We start from the raw sequence: 21,845 nt of genomic DNA, 5'->3' as shown, positions 1-21,845 counted from the left end.
TGTGGAGCACGGACTCTAGGTGTGCGGGCTTCAGTAGTTGTGGCTTGCGGGCTCTAGATCATAGGATCAGTAGCTGTGGCGCACGGGCTTAGTTGTTCTGCAGCATGTGGGATCTTCCTGGACCAGGGCTCGAACCTGTGTCCCTGGCATTGGCAGGCAGATTCTTAACCACTGCACCACCAGGGAAGTCCTTCATTGTTGTTTTAATTTGCATTTCCCTGATGACATATGATGTGGAGCATTTTTTCGTATGCTTACTTGCCATCTGTGTATCTTCTTTGGTGGGGTGTCTGTTCAGGTCTTTTGCCTATTTTTAAATTGAGCTGTTCATTTTCTTAATGTTGAATTTCAAGAGTTCTTTGTATATTTTGAATAATAGTCCTTTAGTAGATATGTCTTTTGCAGATATTTTCGCCAGTCCAGGGCTTGCCTTTTCATTCTCTTGACACTGTCTTTTGCAGAGCAGAAGTTTTCAATCTTAAGTAAGTCCAGCTTAACAATTACTTCCTTCATGTATTGTGCCTTTGCTGTTGTATCAAGAAAGTCATCACCATAAACAAGGTCATCTAGGTTTTCACCTGTATTATCTTCCAGGATATTTGTAGTTTTGCATTTTACATTTAGGTCTGTGATCCGTTTTGAGTTAAATTTTGTGAGGGGTGTAAGGGCTGTGTCTAGGTTCTTTTCTTTTGCATGTGGATGTTCAGTTGTCCCAGCACCTATATTAAAAAGACTATTTTTGCTCCATTGTATTGCTTTTGCTCCCTTGTCAAAGATCAGTTAACTATATATATTTATGTGGGTCTATTTCTGGGCTCTCTACTCGATTCCATTGTTCTTTCACCAATACCACACTGTATTGATTTCTGCAACTTTATGTCTTTTAAAATTTAATTTTAAAAAGATTTTATTTTATATTGGAGCATAGTTGATTAACAATGTTGTGTTAGTTTCAGGTGTACAGCAAAGTGACTCAGTTATACATGTACATGTATCTATTCCTTTTCAGATTTTTTTCCCATTTAGGTTATTACAGATTATTGAGCAGAGTTCCCTGTGCTACACAGTAGGTCCTTGTTGGTTATCTAATTTAAATATGTGTATATGTCGATCCCAAACTCCCAATCTATCCCTCCCTCTAGGTAAGTCTTGAAGTTGAGTCATGTCAGTCCTCCAACTTTGTTCTTCTTGAATTATGAGTTAGCTATTCTGGGTCTTTGTCTCTCCCTATAAACTATAGAATTAGTTCATATCCACAAAATAACTTGCTGGAATTATGACTGAGATTGCATTGAATCTATAGATCAAGTTGGGAATAACTGCAGTGGGATTATCTGGGCTGCCCAGCAGCTACTCGAGCCCCCAGGGATGTTCCAAACCCAACTCATTCTCTGAAGCACTAGGACAAGGGCTCACCCAGAGCTAGTCTCCCCAGAACCACTGGTATGTCAGATTTGTAGCCCGTGCTCCAGCTGTTTTCTCTGCAGTGTCCTCTTCTCCTTTCCCTAACCATTATCCCCACAGAACAAAATCCTTCAAATTCCACCTCAGCTGCCACTGCCTCAGGAAGTCTCCCTTCCTCCTCTGTGCCATGGAAACTCATTCATCTCTTACTTGTCCTTATACACCATCAACTCTTTGAGGGTGGAGAGGAGTCCTCTCTCTCTCTCTCTCTCTCTCTCTCTATCTATCTGAAGCACCCACAAGTCTGAGCCCTGCTTTGCATTACCCTGGACAAATAAATGAAAAATTGGCCAGTGCCAGGTCAATGGCAATGAGTGCAGACTCTTCCACACTCCCTCAGGAGACCCTGAACTGGATAAGTTCTATCAGCTGCTCAAAGCATTGCAGTTCATTGGTTCCAGTCTCCCATAGTTGCTGGAATTTCCCCAAAGCTGATCTTGAGGCACAGCGCCTCCTCAAGCAGATCTGGGAGGTGGCTACTCTCAAAAATTCCTGCTCACCTGAGAGGTGAGCATTCAGTTCTCTCTTAATTTTTGGCCACACTGCAGCTTGGGGGATCTTAGTTCCCTGACCAGGGATCGAACCTGTGCCCCCTGCAGTGGAAGTGTGTAGTCTTAACTACTGGACCACCAGGGAAGACCCTCACCTCTCTTCTTGAAGACATAAAGGAAGGGAATCATTCCATTTCTATTTTTAAGGGAGATACAGGTAGGAGTAACGTATGCAGGGGAGGTGAAATACAGTGCTAAGAAGGTGAGGTGGGCTGGCGGGGAGAGCAGCCAGGCCAGCCCTGGCTTAGACGGGGAGAAACAGAAGCACACCCTTAGTGAGCCTTGGGTGCTACAGGGAGAAGGTGAGAGGAGACCTGAAGCCTCCAGACCCCACACTGTTGACTCCACAGACAAGCTGCCAAGAGAAGCAGAGCCAGAGAACCCAAGTGGAGGCAGCTCATTTCATCAGCATCCAGTTGGTTAAAAATAATTTCACTTATTAAAGTGAGGTCACCACAGGGCTGGAAATTCACTGTCAGTGAAACAAAAATACTGAAAGGAAACAGAGAAACGCCTACATTCATGATGAACTTTATTTCAAAAGAGAAACACAGGAGGCAGCTTCCTGAACATTCCACAGACTGTTTTCCTTCTGGGCTCTTTATGAGGCACATGTCTGCCATTTTTGGAGTTAGCACCCTTCATTCTTCCTGTCTTGCCAAAGAGAAGCAGCAGCCCAGGGCTAGGTGCAATGAAGCATCATCAGGAAAAAGGCAACCCTTAGAGGTGATACTGCACCTGGGTGTCTGCTGAACCAGACCTCACGTGCACTCCCCAGGAGCCTCTTCTTGGCTTCTTAACCTTCCTTTGGCACACAGATTTCCCTTGGTGAAGTATAGTTGCTTTACAGTGTTATGTTAGTTTCTGGTGTACAGCAAAGTGATTCATGTATATATATATATATTTATATATATATATACACACACACACACACGTATACAGTAGGACCTTGTTGTTTATCTACTTTATATGTAGTAGGTTTTTAAAAAATATTTATTTATTTATTTGTCTGTGTTGGGCCTTAGTTGTGGCATGCAGGATCTTTCATTGTGGCGTGTAGGCTTCTCTCTATTCGTGGCGTGCGGGCTCCAGAGCACGCGGGCTCAGTAGGTGCAGCGTGCGGGCTTAGTTGCCCCACGGCATGTGGGGGTCTTAGTTCCCCGATCAGGGATCGAACCCGAGTCCCCTGCATTGGAAGGCGGATTCTTAGCCATTGGACCACCAGGGAAATCCCTATATGTAGTAGTTTTTATCTGCTATTTTATATATGGCAGTTTGTATATGCTAATAATCTCTAATTTACCCCTCCCCCACCCCCCTTCCCGTTTGGTAACCATAAGTTTGTTTCCTAAGTCTGTGAGTCTGTTTTTATTTTTGTAAATTAGTTCCTTTATATCATATCTTAGATTCCACATATAAGTGATATCATATGGTATTTGTCTTTCTCTGTCTGACTTACTTCACTTACTGTGATAATCCCTGGTTGACTGTCTACAAGGCTCCCCTGAGGAAAAGTGAAGAGCCATTTGGGAGCCATTTACATGCTCTTTCTAAAGAAGGAAAGGCAGAGGAACAGGGACAGGGCTGTCTCTCTGAGGGATCATGGGGAATCCATCCTGCTTTTCTGGAAAGTCCGAGAGAGAGCAGCCCTCTGACCCTAATCCCACCTCGGCATGCATTCCTGAGCCCCTTCATCACCCATCTGAAGCCTCCTCATAAGTTAGGCCCCGTTGGACCAAGACTCCAGTTTTCCCCACGCAAGCTCTCCATGTTGACCTGGAGGGGAGGGGAGGGGGGCAAGCTAGGCTCAGGCAAATTGCCCTGGATGCGGGGCTCTTGAGTGCTTTGACTCAAAGACACCCACACAGGGCTCACTTGCTAAAATGGCATCAGTCCTTACATAAGCTGATAGGCATCATGGATTTGCTTCATGTTTTTGTTTTTGCTTTGTTTTGTTTTGTGCTTTCCTGTTGTTGTTGTTGTTTTGGGAGGAGTATGTAGATCATTTGGGGGGAAATTTTCATTTTCATATAATTTCAGAGTTACAGAAAAATTAAAAAAATAAGGAACTCCCATAAACCCTTTATCCAGATTTACTAATGTGTGTTCATTTTGCCCCATTTGCTTTACCATTTTCTCTCTCTAGATAGATATAGATATGTATATATATATATAGAAAATATATATCGTACATAAACACATACGTGTATGTATACATATATGAATATGTATATCTATAATTCTTTTTTTTTTTTTTAATTTTGTCTGCTCTGGGTCTTTGCTTCATTGCAACACACAGGCTCTTCATTGCAGCACACGGGCTTCTCTAGCTGCAGTGTGTGGGCTTAGTTGTCCCACGGCATGTGGGATCTTAGTTCCCCAACCAGGGATCAAACCCATGTCCCCTGCATTAGAAGGTGGATTCTTAACCACTGGACCACCAGGGAAGTCCCTGTAATTCCTTTCTGAACCACTTGAGAATGAGTTGTAGATATGATGTCACTTTGTCCCTAAGAACCTTGGTATATATTTCCAAGAACAAGGATATTGTCTTACATAACTGTAGTAGTTAGCAAAATCAGGGAATTGAAGCATTGATACATTACTATTATCTAATTCAAATCCATATTTAGATTTCATCAATTATAGCTGTTTTCTCCTGGTCCAAAATACAATCTAGGATCACAAATTACATTTAGTTGTCAAGTCTTTTTAGTCTATTTTAATCCAAAACAGTTGCCTTGCCTTTCTTTGTCTTTTTTTTTTTTTTTTTTTTTTTTGCTGCACCACGAGGCTTACAGGATCTTAGTTCCCCAACCAGGGATCGCACTTGCGCCCCCTGCAGTGGAATTGCGGAGTCCTAACCATTGGACAGCCAGTGAATTCCCTCTTTCTCTTTCCTTTTTTAAATTTAATTTATTTTTGACTGCATTGGGTCTTCGTTGCTGCATGCAGGCTTTCTCTAGTTGCGGTGAGTGGGGGCTATTCTTCCTTATGGTATGCAGGCTTCTCATTGTGGTGGCTTCTCTTGCTGTGGAGCATGGACTCTAGGCGCACGGGCTTCAGTAGCTGTGGCTCGCGGGCTCTAGAGTGCAGGCTCAGTAGTTGTGGTGCACGGGCTTAGTTGCTTCACGGCATGAGGGATCTTCCCGGACCAGGGCTCAAACCTTTGTCCCCTGCACTGGCAAGCGGATTCTTACCACTGCACCACCAGGGAAGCCCTCCTTGACATTTTTAAAAGAGTATAGGCCAGTCATTTTGTACGATGTTTCTCAACTTGAGTTTGGCTAAAGCTTCCTCATGGTTAGATTCAGGTTGCACATTTTTGGCAGGAATACTACTGAGCTGAAGTTGTGCTCCTCTGAGTGCAGTATATCAGGAGGCACATCTTATTGGTTTGGCAATAACTCAGTTTTGGAGTCACTGTCATGGTTTTAAACTTGGTGCCCTATAGGATGTGAACAGATGTTTCCAACCTCTGGCTTCATGCACTACAGTTGTGGGCAAAGGGGCACACACTTGCATACACAACAACCTGTTTGAAGCCTGTGAGGTGGAAAGCCCAGGATCTCCTGTTGTATGATGAGGAACACATGGCTCAGTGCCTGCCCCCTACCCATCACCCCAGTCAACATCCAGCCAACACCCAGAAGCAAGGCTCCTACCCAGCAGCTGACTGCGGACTCGTGAATGAGCCCAGCCGAGGCCAGAAGAATAACACAAATTTTTGCCCTTTCCCCAAAATAGTGAACTAAACAAACAGTTGTTTTAAGCCACTGCATTTGGGGGTGGTATGTTACACAGCAAAAGCTAGCTGCTACCTCTTGTTCATGGGAGGAAAGAGATCAGACTCAGAAGCTCCACATATCCATTTGAGATCACTAAAGAAAGAAGGTCATGCTGGTTTTCCTCTGGCTCTGTCCTGTCTCCCTCAGGGATCTGAACCTTTCCTATGTTTGAGATTCAAAGGATCGTTTTCATTTACTTATGTGTTTTTTCTAAAAAACAAACCATGGATGTTGTTCTCCCCAGGGCTTTCCATGGCCACATCTTTCAGTTGCTTGACTGCAGTCAGCAAATGTAGAACCCTTCCTGGAGGGAGATGTCATGGCAGCAGAGAAGCCTACCGCCAATAAACATCTAACAAGCACCAGCCAGGGCTGTGGGGTTCACTGTGGCTCTTTGATTTACCAACTCCTCTGACCCCTTCCCTGGAGATTGGGATTTGGTGCCTCTGGGATGTAGCCTGAGGGTTTGCATTTCTAATAAGTTCATCTGGTATTTCTCATCATCAGAGAGCTTTGGGAAACTCTGCATTAGAGAGCTAATTCTCAAACTGGGCTACATGTTATAGTCACTGAGCAGCTTAAAAAAAACCCAATGTCCAGAACATTTATATCCGAATCTCTAGGGCTGGCACCCAGGTATCAGTAGTTCTTAAAACTTCCCAGATGAGACCAGTGTGCAGCCTGGCAGTTCCTGTGCTGATTTCTATGACTGATGAGTAAGCAGCTCGCTTTCTCCCCATTTTCACGGACATTCCCTTTCAGCAGCATATATTTCTGATAACGAAGGTGTACTTTTTCCAGTGCACATGAAACGCTGCCCTGGACACTCCCTTATGGTTTTCTCCTCACCACTCAGCTGATTTCCCAGAAGGAAGCTGTATTTTTCTTTCTAGGAGCAGTTTCCTAAATCCTATAAATTTCCTTTCGGGAAAAAAAGGATTTTTTTTTCTTTTTAGAAAAATTTCCACCATGAAGACAGACCAAAGGGTAAGTGGTATCAGCAGCTGCAGCACATGCTGTCAGGGGTCTGCCCGTATCTCCGAGATCCCTTTACCATTCCCACGCACAGGGGCTCTGGGTGATCATCTGTGCATCTTTGTTGGAGGGTGACTCAGCTATCATAACCCTTTGTCTGAGCACACTGAAAACCAGAAGAGTCTGGGAATTTATATCTCCCTGAAGCAGCCCTTAAACAATGACTGACAAGTTCAGTGGTATCAATACCCCTGTTCTCTCACCCCTGATCAGGAAACCGTGGTGACCTGTGGTCACTGTCTCCAGAGATTCCCTGCAGGATTGAGCCAAAGTTACCCCCCCGCCTCACGGCCACTGTGGACTTTGCTTAGTGCTGCACCATTGCCTTCCTTTCCCTGTCCACGTCCCCACTGCCGTGTTGGCTTTTCTTTGGAAGTCTTCTTGATTCATGATGTTCAGTGAATCCTCATCTTAAGGTCAGTTTCTAGGACACAACCTAAGAGGTCAGCCCCCACGAGCACACCCTCTGAAACCTTTACAAAGGCTCTGGCACTGACCTTCATCCTTAATACACAGGGCATTGTATGTGCCACCAGGAACTGGGTTGCTTTCAATTCGCACATCGACAGCTCTCATGATTTGCTGTTCACCACTCCCCTTGCTACACATGGTTGTCCTAAAACAGACAAAGAAGACACTGGGTTAGGAGAACTAACCAAAACTGGGAAAGAATTCTTTTCTGCTGTCAGCTCTGAATCAGCAGAGGTTTTCCTGATTCAGGAGTTTTGGCTGAAAGTACCATATGATAAAGTATCAATACTCTCCCCAGAAGTCTAAAAGCAGGAAGTTATAGGTGGTGCTTGAGTTGAGGTCACATAGATCAATTAAAGATTAAGGGGCAATACATTGTTGATCTCTTTTAGTATATGCTTGGTTTTTATTTCATAAAATTGTCTTCTCTTTATTAGTTCTCTTCTTTTTGGGGGGTTTGTTTTGCTGTTATTTTCGGATTTCTTAAGATGGATCATTGGTTCATGAACCTTCGGCCTCTTTGCTTTTCTAACACAAGCATTTAACACTTTACATTTTCCTCCAGGTATAGCACTAGTGGTATCCCATGAGTTTGAGTATGTTATATTTTAGTATCATTCATTTCTACATATATGTGACTTTCCATTATAATTTATTTTTGCCCCATGATTTAAGGATATCTTTTGTAAACAGCAAATAGTAGAACTTTAAAAAATCCACCTGATGGTCCTTGTTTTCTAATTAGAGCATCACATCTGCTTAATTTAATAACATCTCTTTGAATTTAAATCTGCCATATTTCTATTAGTTCTGCCCATTCTTCTTCCTTTCTTCCTCTCTTTTCTTTCCCATATTTTGATTGTTTGAATTCCTTTTTGGCAATCTCTTTTTCTTCTGTATTGGTTTGGAAGTTATATGTTCTTTTACTATTCTTTTAGTGGTTACCACAGAGGTTATAACACTCTTCCTTGACTTATTAAAATTTAATGTTAACTTTTTTTTTTGCAGTACATGGGCCTCTCACTGTTGTGGCCTCTCCCGTTGCGGAGCACAGGCTCCGGACACACAGGCTCAGCGGCCATGGCTCACGGGCCCAGCTGCTCCGCGGCATGTGGGATCTTCCCGGACCGGGGCATGAACCCGTGTCCCCTGAATCGGCAGGCAGACTCTCAACCACTGCGCCACCAGGGAAGCCCTAATGTTACTTTTACTCTCTTTCCTAACAACACAATTTAAAATACTATGTATTAACATACTTAAAACACTTCCTGACTGATATACCATTTTTTAGTGTTTAGTATTACTGTTACTGCTTTATATAATTATAGATCTTCCTCAACTTACAGCAGGGTTATATCTCCAAAAGCTCATTGTAGGTTGAAAATATGGTAAGTCAAAAATGCATATAACACACAAAACCTACTGAACATCAGAGCTTAGCCTAGCCTACCTTAAATATGCTCAAAACACTTACTTTAGCCTACAGCTGGGTAAAATCATCTAGCACAAAGTCTATTTTACAATAAAGCATTGAATATCTCATGTAATTTATTCAATGCTGTACTGAAAGTGAAAAAGCAGAATGGTTGTCTTGGTACAGAATGGTTATAAGTGTATCAGTTGTTTACTCTCATGATCACATGGCTGCCTGGGGGCTGCAGCTTACTTCACTGCCCAGCATCATGAGAGAGTATCAGACAGTATATCACTAACCTGGGAAGAGATCAAAATTCACAATTTGAAGAACAGTTTCTGTTGAATGCATAATGTTTTTGCACCATCATAAAGTTAGAAAAAATTGTAAGTTGAACCACCGTAAGTCAGGGACCATCTGTACATAATTCCAATTCACCCTCATATTTACTTTTTCCACTCATCCCTTTTGGCATCTCCAGCCATCCACCTGCAATTATTTTCCTCCTGCCTGAAGAACACCCTTCAGTGTTGGGTTTTTTTTTAGTGCAGATCATGTATGATGAATTCTCTCACCTTTTGTCTGTCTGAAAATTCTTTATTTTACCTTTATTCTTGGAAGATATTTTCGCTGGGTATAGAATTCTAGGTTGGCAGTAATTACCTTTCAGCACTTTGAGGGCCTCATTCAGTAGTCTTGGGGCTTTCACTGTCAGTTTATTGTTGCTCCTTTGAAGGTACTCTTTCTTATTATTACTTTTAATAGTTTTTCTTCATATTTGATTTTTACCAGTTTTACCATGTCGTTCCAAGTCGTGAAATTATTTTATGTATCCTACTCGGGCTTTGTAGGGCTTCTTGAATCTGTGCGTGGATGTTTTTCCACGGTTGTAGCTAAGTCTCATATTGCTTTTGCTTTGTCTTCTTTCTCTTCTCCTTTTGGAATTCCAGTTACATGCATCTTCTTTGCCTTGTACCCTTTCTTCTATATTTTCATCCTTTTTTCTTCTGTTCTTTATTCTGGACATCTTCCTCTGAAATACCTTCCAGTTCATTAATTTTCTCTTTGACTCTTAAAATCAGCTGTTAGATCCATCCATTAAGTTCTTAATTTCAGCTACTGTATTTTTCATTTCTAGAGTTTTCATTTGGTTATTTTTATACTTTTCAATCTTCTGCCAAAATTCTCCTTTTGTCTTTTGTATCTTTGACCATTTTAAAGAGTTCTTTTAAAGTTTGCATCTACCAGTGTTAACATCTAGAGTTTCTATTGGCTATTTTTATCTTGTTGCCTTGTCTCCTTATGTGACTGGTTATTTTATTTTGCTTGACAGATCCTATATTTGCTAAAATAGTTTGTGGAAATAAATTGTCTAGGATAATATTATTTTCCTCCAGAGAAGATTTTTAAAATCAGTTCTGCTACCTATCTGGAACACTGCAACTCTAGTATCATCTCAATCCAAACTCATGGCTTCAGAGGATTCGACGCTATGCTGCAGCTCCTTTGAGGGCCTGTGTACTTGTTCCAGTTTACTATGACTCCTAGGGTACAGCCCTTCAGTGTTCCAACCCTAAGCAAAAGGATTCCCTTGGCCCCCACATACATAAAACCTGAATTCAAATCTCTGTTCTCCTAGTCCTATGAGGCTATATAAGTCGCTTCTCAGCTTTTCAAACACGCTTTATGAAATCTGTAAAAGCTCCCAGAAGACAAATAGCCCCGAATTCTAGATTCACCATTCTAGATCTCCATCTTCTAGATATATGTATGTACTGAATATAAAGTCATGGAGATACAGATCAGATCTATGTAGCTACTATGCCATCAATTGCAAGATGCGCCATGCATTTAATAATTAGTTTTTGGTGGGGAGGGGAGATAGCTGTGCAGGAAAGATGCACAGTGAAATGTCCATACTAATGGTCAGATACTTCTTGGTTCCAGAAACATTAACATGGAACACTATTTTAATGTCATGTAGTAAATATATCAAGTAAGTGTGTTTACTTTAAAGAAATAGCGTCTAAGGGAATTCCCTGGTGGTTCAGTGGTTAGGACTCCACGCTCTTACTACTGAGGGCTGGGGTTCCATCCCTGGTCAGGGAACTGAGATCCCATAAGCTGTGCGGTGTGGCCAACAACAACAACAAAAATAGCATCTAAGCAAGTTAGAGATCCACTAACATGTCTTAACACCTTACAGGAAACCCAGAGAGGATAAACCTTTCCAATGACTCAGTTTCAATTTGTAATGCCTGGGAGACCTAAGCCTGGCTCCAAGCTGGCTCTTTAGAGTCTTTAGAATACCCTGGTTATCTGATATAATGATAGTGACAGAGTTATGAAAAATATCCACACTTGACTACGTTATGGAAACATGCATACGTGGGACATATTTTGTCTATTTAGGAACTTGGATGTGAAATATAAAGCAGAGAGGGCTACAATTGCAGATTCACTGAAAAGCTTTGGAAGTAACCTCATTTGTTCTCTTTATTCAATTGCTGCCTTTACACGTGGCACCTTTGGAGATGTGAATCAACATGGTTGCATGTGTTTTCTATGGCCATCTCCCAGCCAGACACCTTCAGGGTCATTATCAAGCAAAGTAGTTTTTGGAGCCCATTTGTTCTTTCACATTCCTGTGGCATGAAGGAAAACGTGGAGTGGCTCCTGCCTTCTCTGTTTATGACTAATGGAGTAGTTAACAGCACTAATGGGATGTTTTCTCCTAGCTGGCCACAGAATTACTTCTCCACAAGGATTCCATGGGTCAGGAATTCAGATAGGGCACAATGGGAAAGGCTTGTCTCTGCTCTGTAATGTCTAAGGCTGAGCTGGAAAGACTCACAGGCTGCCTAGGTCAATAGCTGGGGGCTAGAATCACCTGGAGGCATCTGCACTCACATTTCTGGTAGTTAATGCTGGCTATCGGCTGGGACATCAGTTGGGGCTATTGGTGAGAGTACATACATAAGGCATTTCCATGTGGCCTGGGCTTCCTAGGTCTTCATAGATAGCATCTCAAAAGTAAGTGTCCCCGGAAATCTGACCATGGGTTTTTCCGACCTACCCTCAGAAGTCACACAGTATCACTCCTGCTGTATTCTACTGGTCGAGGCAGTACTATGCTGTCCCTGATTCATAGGGAGTGGACATAAACCCCACTTCTCAATGGGAGCAATGTGAAAGAATTTGTGGCCATATTTTATTTTATTTTTTAAAATTTATTTAAATTTATCATTTTTTTAAATTGATCTGATGACTCTCAACTTTTATTTATTTGGCCACGCCACAGGGCATGTAGGATCTTAGTTCTCTGACCAGGGATCGAACCCGTGCCCCCTGCAGTGGAAGCGCGGAGTCTTAACCACTGGACCGCCAGGGAAGTCCCTCGTGGTTATATTTTAAAACCTCAATACCGTCTTCCTCTTCCTATGGATGCAGATGAATATCCACAGAGAAAAAGAGATAAGGAATATATATCAAATAGTTAAGAGTCATTACCTCTGAGGTGGGGAAGAAGAGAGAAACTCACTTTGCACTTTATATATATCTGTATTATTTGAAATTTTTACAAGCATTTTTTTCTTTTGTAACTTAAAAGGAAATTCAGAATAACAAAGAGGAAAAAACTGTGACAGAACTCCAGAAAAATGTTTTTATTAACATTTTTTGTTTTTATATTTTGTTTAACATTTTGTTTTTATATTTAACTCAAAATAAGAATATACTGGAAGCCACAGCTCATTGCACTCTGTCTATCCTGGCACCTCTATTCAGCCCCGTATCAGCCCTGATGGTAAGGTGGGGTGAGTTGGCAGGAGAGCCCCCAGGTGGCCTGACTTACCCCAGGCTGCCGTCCGCCAGCCAGCCCGTGGTGCACACGGAGAAGGCACAGTCCCGCACCACCTTCCGCAGCTCGTCCACAGACACCAGGTGAGCGCCTCTGCTCTTGCAGGAAAGCCGAGCGGCCTCTAGTTCCAGGCCCTGAGAGCCATTCTGAGACTCCAGCACAAAGAGCTTCCCTGTGTGAGGACAAGCATGGACACAGGCTGACTCTAGGATCCACGGGAATTTAGTCTCAGCAAACTCACCCTCTGGTAGATGCCCATCAGAACTGTAGTTTCCCACTTGCCTAAAGATACAAGTGCAGCAACTACCTCACTGCATTTGTCCCTGGACTGTGATGACAGTTACACTGGTGTTTGAATCTATTTTTACCTGTTAACTTAAAAAAAAATTTAACTGCCTGTTCTCGCATGTTTATCTGGATAAGCCCTTCAAATCTTCCTTTTAAAAAGATGTTTAGCAGCATTATTTACAATTGCCAAGACATGGAAACATCCTCAGTGTCCATCAACAGATGAATGGGTAAAGAAGACACGGTATACATATATATAGTCTCAAGATAAGAGTGAACAAGGATAAAAAATATCCCCTTCCCTTATTCTCAAGAACTGTTGGATGAGCTGTCTTGGTGCTAGGAGGCCAAGTGCTAATCCTGATTTGGAATTGTAGTTCTAACAAAAATTTATGTCTAAGACACTTCAAGCCATGGATTTAGCTTAAAGTGGCCTGAGACTGACATTTATTCAGACACCTGATAGGAAAAATTGTAACTAACTCCTCTCTGGAGAAAAAAACCCCTTCATTTTATGCTTCAGGAGATCCCATACAAATACTTATTCAAAGGCTATGACCACCGAAGTAAAAAACAGTGAAGTGTACAAGGAAACAAGGCACCATGAGTGAGAAGCAACAGATACCACATGTAGCAGAAACTGACCTAAAAATAAGTCCAATACTGGTATTAACAGGCACAGATTGTAGAACAGTCATGATTACTATATTTAAAGAAATAAAAGACAAATTTGAAAATATCTGCAAAGAATAGGAAATGATAAAAAGTGCTTAGCTGATCTGAGAAAAGCACAAAATAGGACTTCTAGAAATTAAAAATACAATGATAAATTTAAAATGCAATAAATATTTTTGGCTGAATATCAGACACGTTTAAACAAAGAACTTAATCTTGAAAAAGAAAGCAGAAGGGGACTTCCCTGGTGGTTCAGTGGTTAAGGCTCCATGCTCTCTATGCAGGGGGCCCAGGTTCGATCACTGGTCAGGGAACTAGATCCCACATGCATGCCGCAGCTAAGAGTTCACATGCCACAACTAAGGAGCCCATGTGCTGCAACTAAGGAGCTGGCAAGCCGCAACTTGTGAGCTGCAACTAAGGAGCCCACCTGCTGCAACTAAGGAGCCCACTTGCCTCAACTAAGACCCAGTACAACCAAATAAGTAAATATTAAAAAAAAAAAGAAATCAGAAGACATCATCCAAAATGTAGTAAAGAAACAAGAAAAGATGGAAAATATTAAGATAATAAAGAGACATGAAGGAAAGAATAAGGATTTTTAAAAAATTAATTAATTTTTGGCCACGTTGGGTCTTTGTTGCTGCGTGTGGGCTTTCTCTAATTGTGGCAAGCAGGAGCTACTCTTTGTTGCAGTGCATGGGCTTCTCATTGCAGTAGCTTCTCTTGTTGTGGAGACGGGCTCTAGGCGCATGGGTTTCAGTAGTTGTGGCACGTGGGCTCAGCAGTTGAGGCTTGTGGGCTGTAGAGCACAGGCTCAGCAGTGTGACGCATGGGCTTAGTTGCTCTGCAGCATGTGGAATCTTTCCAGATCAGGGCTCAAACCCGTGTCCCCTGCATTGGCAGGTGGATTCTTAACCACTGCACCACCAGGGAAGTCCCAAGAATAAGGCTTAACATATACTTTAATCAGAATTCCCAGAGAGGAGAGAAAAAACTGAGGTGGAAGTGATATCTGAAGACAAAATGCCTGTGAATTTTATAGAAATGATAAATATTCCAATACATAGATTGGATAAGTTCAACAACAAATCCCAATATGAAAAATATCTATAAGTATATATATATACCAGTGATGCTGCAAAATGGTAAAGACAAAGAAAATATTATCAAAGCAGATAGAGAGAAGGGAGAGAATACTTTCAAAGTAGCAGCAGTTTGACTGCTGTCTTCTAAAACAATAGCAATGGAAGCAAGAATACAATTACTAGCAAAAAATAGCTGCAAATTTAGAATTCTATACTCACTGAAAATATATTTCAAAGAACAAAGATGAAACAAATGTATTTTTTCAGATAAGCCAAAATCAAGGTGGTTTGCCACCACCAGATCCTCCTTGTAGGAAATAGTAAAAGAAGTATTTCAGGCAGAAAGAAAATTATTTGAGAGGCAAGATGGAATGGAAAGGGGGAAAAAAATCAATACACAGTTAAATAAAAGTGAACATTGATTGTATAAAATGGCACCCAACAGCAGCAGAATACACATTCTTCTCAAGTGTGCGTGGAACATTCTTCAGGGTAGACCATATGCTAGGCAATAAAATAAGCCATAATAAATTTAAAAGGATTATAATTGTACAAAGTATTTTCTCTAATTACTATGGGGTAGAATTAGAAATTAATAACATAAATAAATTGGGAAATTCATAAATAAATAGAAATGAAGCCAAGCACTTCTAAATAACTGATGAGACAAGGAGAAATCACAAAATTAGAAAATATTTTGAGATGAATGAAGGCAAAACATGCTAAACCTTATTGGATGCAGTTAATACACTGCATAGAGGGGAATTTATAACTATAAATGCCCACATTAAAATAAGAAAAATTATCTCAAATAAAAATCCTATCACACCAGTCAGAATGGCCATCATCAAAAAATCTACAAACAATAAATGCTGGAGAGGGTGTGGAGAAAAGGGAACCCTCATACACTGTTGGTGGGAATGTAAATTGATACAGCCACTATGGAGAACAGTATGGAGGCTCCTTAAAAAACTAAAAATAGAACTACCATATGACCCAGCAATCCCACTACTGGGCATATACTCTGAGAAAACCATAATTCAAAAAGAGTCATGTACCACAATGTTCACTGCAGCTGTATTTACAATAGCCAGGACATGGAAGCAACCTAAGTGTCTATCAACAATGAATCGGTAAAGAAGATGTGGCACATATATACAATGGAATATTACTCAGCCATAAAAAGAAACGAAATTGAGTTATTTGTAGTGAGGTGGATGGACCTAGAGTCTGTCATACAGAGTGAAGTAAGTCAGAAAGAGAAAAACAAATACTGTATGCTAACACATATATATGGAATCTAAAAAAAAAAAAAAAAGGTCATGAAGAACCTAGGGGCAAGATGGGAATAAAGATGCAGACCTACTAGAGAATGGACTTGAGGACACGGGGAGGGGGAAGGGTAAGCTGGGACAAAGTGAGAGAGTAGTAGTGTATATATGGACATATATACACTACCAAATGTGAAATAGATAGCTAGTGGGAAGCAGTCGCATAGCACAGGGAGATCAGCTCGGTGCTTTGTGACCAGTTAGAAGGGTGGGATAAGGAGGTTGGGAGGGAGGGAGATGCAAGAGGGAAGAGATATGGGGATATACGTATATGTATAACTGATTCACTTTGTTATAAAGCAGAAACTAACACACCATTGTAAAGCAATTATACTCCAATAAAAATGTAAAAAAAAAAATCCTGACCTGTTGGAAAACACTGGAAAAGAAGAGCAAACTAAACCCAAAGCAAGCAGAAGAAGGAAATAATAAGAATTAAAGCAAAAATTAATGAAATAGAGAAGGAAAAACAATAAAGAAAATCAGTAAAACCAAAAGTTGGTTTTTGGGAAGGTCAACAGAATTGACAAACGTTTAGCTAAAATGACCAAGAAAAAAAAAGAAGACTTGAATTACTAAAACAGGAATGAGAGGGCAGTTATTACTCCAACCGTATGGAAATACAAAGATTATAAAGGACTACTATAAGCAACTGTATGCCAGACTTCCCTGGCTGTCCAGTGGTTGGGACTCCGTGCTTCCGGTGCAGGGGACGCAGGTTCCATCCCTGGTTGGGGAACTAGGATCCCACATGCCACACGGCATGGCCAAAAATCCCCCCCAAAACCCCCAAATAACTGTATGCCAAAAATTAGGTAACTCGTATGAAATGGAAAAATTCCTAAAAAGACACAAACTACTGAAATTGACTCAAGAAGAAATAGAAAATCTGAATAGACGTTTAACAAGTAAAGAGATTGAATTAGTAATTGAAAATTACCCACAAAGAAAAGCACATGTTCAGATGGCTTCACTGATGAATTCTACCAAATAGCTAAAAAGAACTTGATAACAATTCTCTATAAACTCATCTAAAAAATAGAACAGGAGGGAACAACACCTCCCAGCTTTTTCTATGAGGCCACAATTGCCCTAATGCCAAAACCAGACAAAAGACACCGCAAGAAAAGAAAACTACAGGCCATTATCTCTTATAAATATAGACAGAAAAGTCCTCAACAAAAATACTAGCAAACTAAATCCAGCAGCATAAAAAAAAAAATTATATACCATGACCAAGTGGGATCTATCCCAGGAATACAAGGTTGGTTTATATCCCAAAATCAATTAATATAATACAACTTATCAGTAGAATAAAGGACAAAAACTACATGATCATCTCAATAGATGCAGAAAGGCACTTGACAAAATTCAGTACCCTTTCATGATAAAAAAAAGTTCAACAAACTAAGAAGGGAGGGGAGTATCTTCAACCTGATAAAGAGCATCTACAAAAATTCCACAGCTAACATCACACTTGGTGGTGAAAGACTGAATACCTTCCCCTAAGATCAAGGATGTCTGCTCTTGCCACTTCTGTTCAACATTGTACTGGCAGTTCTCTCCAAGGCAAGTAGGCAAGAAGATGAAATAAAAGCCATCCAGATTGGAAAGAAGTAAAGCTATATTTGCAAATGACGTGATCTTGCATATAGAAAATCCTAAGAAATCCACTAAAAAAACTACTAGAACAGTTCAGCAAGGTTGCAGTAAAACATTTTTACTTAAGTGACAAAAACCTGTGCAGAAATTAAGTAGGTCATCTCTTCTCATTGTAAAACTTTTCCCTAGGATTCCATTTACACACATGGTTTCAAAGGCCATCTTGACATGGATGACTCACATTTTTCTTTTCAGTCCAGACCCTTTCCATTCATCCCATCCTCCTCTCCACCCCCATCCTCTCTCACCTGCACAAGTGAAATAGCACCCTACATGGTCTCTCCACATCCAATCTTGCCCTAGTGCCATCCATTCTTCCTACTCTCAGGGTGAGCTTCTCAAAATGCAAACCTGATCAGTCTCTCTTTTTTGGATTAAAATAAAACTTGGCCCCATATCAGTTTCCCCAGCATCATCTCAAACTACTTCTACCTTGGACTCTGGGCTCCAGTCACTCTGTTTCTTAACACATGTCCCACTTTCTCTGCCACTCATAGTTTCTCTGTACATGTTATTCTCTATCCAGATCCTCTTTCTTCCCCCCTTTGCCTAGTTAATTCTTATCTTTCAGATCCTCCTACGCCAAGTCAAAAATCTCCTAATATATGCCCTCATAATACCTCCGTCCTTTAATCTTATCACTTATCAAAATCGCAAGTTCACATTTCATTCATATAATCATTTGCTTAATGACTCTCTCCCCCATTGGAGTTTAAGCTCCCTGATAGCAAGGACCTGTTTCTCCTCACTGCTCTATCCTCAACAGCAAGGACAGTACCTAGTATATGGTAGACACTCAAATTATCTGTTGAATTAATGAATCTTTTCCTGCAGTCTTTACCCAAACACAGTTAATTTGCATTCAGTTAATGCGAAGATTTTTCTGTTTCAAAAGTGTTTTAAAATTACAGTAGCAGGTCTTTTTTATGTATAAGATACACATCTAATTAGTCCAATGTAAAACTAAATGTTTTTCATTTGAGTTTGACTTATTTTTGAATAAGTCTATGGAATTTTTAATAACTCCAAATTCTCTCTTCAAATGTCTTAACACATCAGTTTAGCTGCACATTTCTTCTTCCTCCTTCCATCACTGTAGCACATAAATACCTAAATGTGAAAAGTGGTAGTTAAGCATATATTTAGTAAAGAAAAGAATCCTTTCATAAATAGGTTCTAATTCTTCAATGGCTCTATTATAAAAGTTGGAGCTCAGCAAATGGAGTTTCTTGAAAGCAAATTTACCTATAGTTCTCCATTGCGGAAGAAGGGAGAAGGAAAGGAGAAGGGAGAAACGGAGGCACTTCTGGCCAAGTGTTAACAAGAAAATATGCCTGGTGCTGTCGTTACTTTCTCCTTATCCAACGATATTTCTGTCTTAAATTTTCTATGACCCACATCAAGCCAGATAGACATAAAATATTGATCCATATCCATCTGGCATTCCACTTCAGCAGTTATAGTGGGGTGAAACTCTAAAGCCTCATGGGTTGCAGAGATATTTCTTTAAAAGGAATTAAAATTGGTACAATAGTATACATTGTTCAAAGGTTAATACTAGCTCCAATTTATTCTACTTGCATTCTTTAAAATCAGCTTAATTTTCATGACTCAATGTCAGGCCAAAAAGTACTACGGTAAAGAATTAACAGGGACTTCCCTGGTGGTGCAGTGGTTAAGAATCTGCCTGCCAGTGTAGGGGACACGGGTTCGAGCCCTGGTCCGGGAAGATCCTGCATGCTGCGGAGCAGCTAAGCCCGTGAGCCACAACTACTGAGCCCGCGCTCTAGAGCCTGCGAGCCACAACTGCTGAGCCTGAGTGCCACTACTACTGAAGCCCGTGCGCCTAGAGCCCAGTGCTCCGTGACAAAGAGAAGCCACCGCAATGAGAAGCCTGTGCACCTCAACGACGAAGTAGCCCCCACTAGCTTCAACTAGAGGAAGCCCTCACACATCAACGAAGACCCAGTGCAGCCAAAAAATAAATAAATAAGTGAATTAAAAAAAAAAGAATTAACAGTGGATTGGCGGCTACTAGGTATGGGATTTCTTTTTGGGTGATGAAAATTTTCAGATATGAGAGAGTGGTGATGGTTGATGACTGTACTAAAAACACTTGGATCGTGCATTTTAAAATAGTAAATTTTACATGAATTTTATCTCAATTAAAAATTAACAGTGATCACTAGGAGCCTTTAAAGTTAACAGTGTTTTCCCCTCTAACACTCTCTCTGAGCATATGGAGAAATAAGACAGTCATCCTTAATTAGGAGGAAAGAGTTCTACAAGCTGGCACTTAGGACAAAGAGAACCCAAAATTCTAAGCTACTATCTGGAGGTTTTTCCCTTGCTTTCTCCTTTCCCTAACCATCATGCTTCTTATTGTCAAATCTTCTCTCTGCACCCAATATTGTTTGCTAAATAGCGATGACATTTTAAAATATACAAAGCATCCTAAATCAGCTGAGGGTTTTTCTCCTTCATCAATCTAATTTGTCCCAAGCTTGGATTTACTAGTAACCCCTCATGGATGTGGGAACATGCTAGCTTCTTTTCTTTTAGATCCTTCTGCACCAAGTCAACGGGGTTTTGTTCCAAAATCAAAACACAGCTGAATTAGCTTTTTGAAACTGAGCTGATCTAAGGCTGTGATCCTGCTAAGTTTAGGGAAGTATTGAAAGCTGAATTCAGGTTGAAAAAACAAACAAAAGATGGGTCAATTCTCAGAACCTGCAAAAATCTGGTCCTTACCTATTTCCTCTAGCTTTTTAAAAATGTTTTTTGTTTTTATTATATTTTAAATGTATTTATTTCATTTATTTATATTTGGCTGTGTTGGGTCTTCGTTGCTATGCATGGGCTTTCTCTAGTTGCTGCGAGCGGGGGCTACTGGGCTACTCTTTGTTGTGGTGCACGGGCTTCTCATTGCGGTGGATTCTCTTTGTCACAGAGCACTGGGCTCTAGGCATGCGGGCTTCAGTAGTTGTGGCCTGCGGGCTCTAGAATGCAGGCTCACTAGCTGTGGCACACAGTCTTTGTTGCTCCACAACATGTGGGATCTCCCCGGACTGGGGCTCGAACCACTGTCCCCTGCATTGGCAGGCGGATTCTTAACCACCGCGCCACCAGAGAAGCCCTGTCTAGCTTTTTGTCAAAGGAGAGCCTCACCTTGAACTTTCCGCTCCAGCCACTCTATCATTTATCCCATTTCCCCTGTGACTCACAGGACCTTTGCACGTGCTATTTCCTCTCCCCAAGACCCTCTCCTCTCTTTTGCCTAGCTGATTTCCACTCATCTTTCAGATCTTCCCGGACCAAGCCAAAACGCCAAGGGAATCTTGTAATCACTGGCCTTGCCATTCGGAGCACATTTAATAGACGTGGGGAATTATGTCTCGGCAGAGGAGGTTCCAGGGCACCCTAGACGTGATTTCATTTTAAAGACCTTTCAAGGAGATCTTGGAAAGCTAGAGGTGGGCCTGCAGGACCAAAGCACAGGCTTTCTCTTGTGCATTAAGGAGTGGTTCAGGGGCCCTGTGGGGGCGTTTGGGCGCGCGGGGACTCGGTGAGCTGCAAGAGGGAGGCGGGGTCGCAGGACAGCTGCGCTCCTTGTTTCCTCCCAGGCTGATAGTGTTCCGGGCTCGTCCGAGGGGGCAGCCCCGGCGAGCTTCACTTTCCCCACTGAGAACCCACGCGCCACCCCGGGCCCGCCGCCTCGCGGGCACTCCCCAGACACTCACCCTCCGCCCGCACGGAGAGCCCTGGCAGGCCGAGCAGGAACAGCGCCGCCGTCCAGAGCCGGGTGCGGGAGCCGGGTCCCTTGGCAGACATGGTCCGGGCGTCCATGGGCGGGTGGCTGGAGCGCGGGCTCTGGCTGCGCCGCAATCGGGGGTGCCCGCGCCACTGCGCCGCGCACGCCACTCGGCTCCTCGTGCTGTGCTCTGTTCGCGCGTCGCAGGCTTCGCGCCCGGCGCGCAGACAGGGAGGAGCGCGGGGAGCCAGGGAGGCTGGGGATGCCAGATCCGCAGCGCTGGGGCCCCGAGCTCCCAGGGTGTCCAGTACTCGGCGCCGGGGAGGCGGCTGTAGCCGGGCTCCGCCTTCGTGCTGGGCACCTGGGGGCCTCGGTGCCAAAAGAGGCTGAGCCGAACGAACGGCGAGCTCCCTGGGTGCCTCCGGGGCAGAGGGGAAGGGCGCGTGGAGGCGGGGAGAACGGAGAGCC

General features: G+C 42.1%; 1 protein-coding gene across 1 annotated transcript in view; it reads right to left on the bottom strand.

Annotated features, from left to right (window-relative positions):
• SUSD5 (sushi domain containing 5) overlaps positions 1 to 21,496 on the bottom strand; it is a 35,143-nt gene extending 13,647 nt beyond the window's left edge. Inside the window, exons 1-3 of the mRNA XM_032650208.1 lie at positions 21,367 to 21,496; positions 12,577 to 12,754; positions 7,336 to 7,454 (exon numbers count right to left, since the gene is read on the bottom strand). Coding sequence (XP_032506099.1) covers positions 7,336 to 7,454; positions 12,577 to 12,754; positions 21,367 to 21,472 — 403 coding nt within the window. The 5' untranslated portion in view covers positions 21,473 to 21,496. The remainder of the gene's footprint in view (positions 1 to 7,335; positions 7,455 to 12,576; positions 12,755 to 21,366) is intronic.
• Between the last annotated feature and the right edge of the window lie 349 nt (positions 21,497 to 21,845).

Source organism: Phocoena sinus, chromosome 11 (genome assembly GCF_008692025.1).
Source record: "Phocoena sinus isolate mPhoSin1 chromosome 11, mPhoSin1.pri, whole genome shotgun sequence".
Classification (NCBI taxonomy): Eukaryota; Metazoa; Chordata; class Mammalia; order Artiodactyla; family Phocoenidae; genus Phocoena; species Phocoena sinus.
This window is presented reverse-complemented; position numbering and strand designations above follow the sequence as displayed.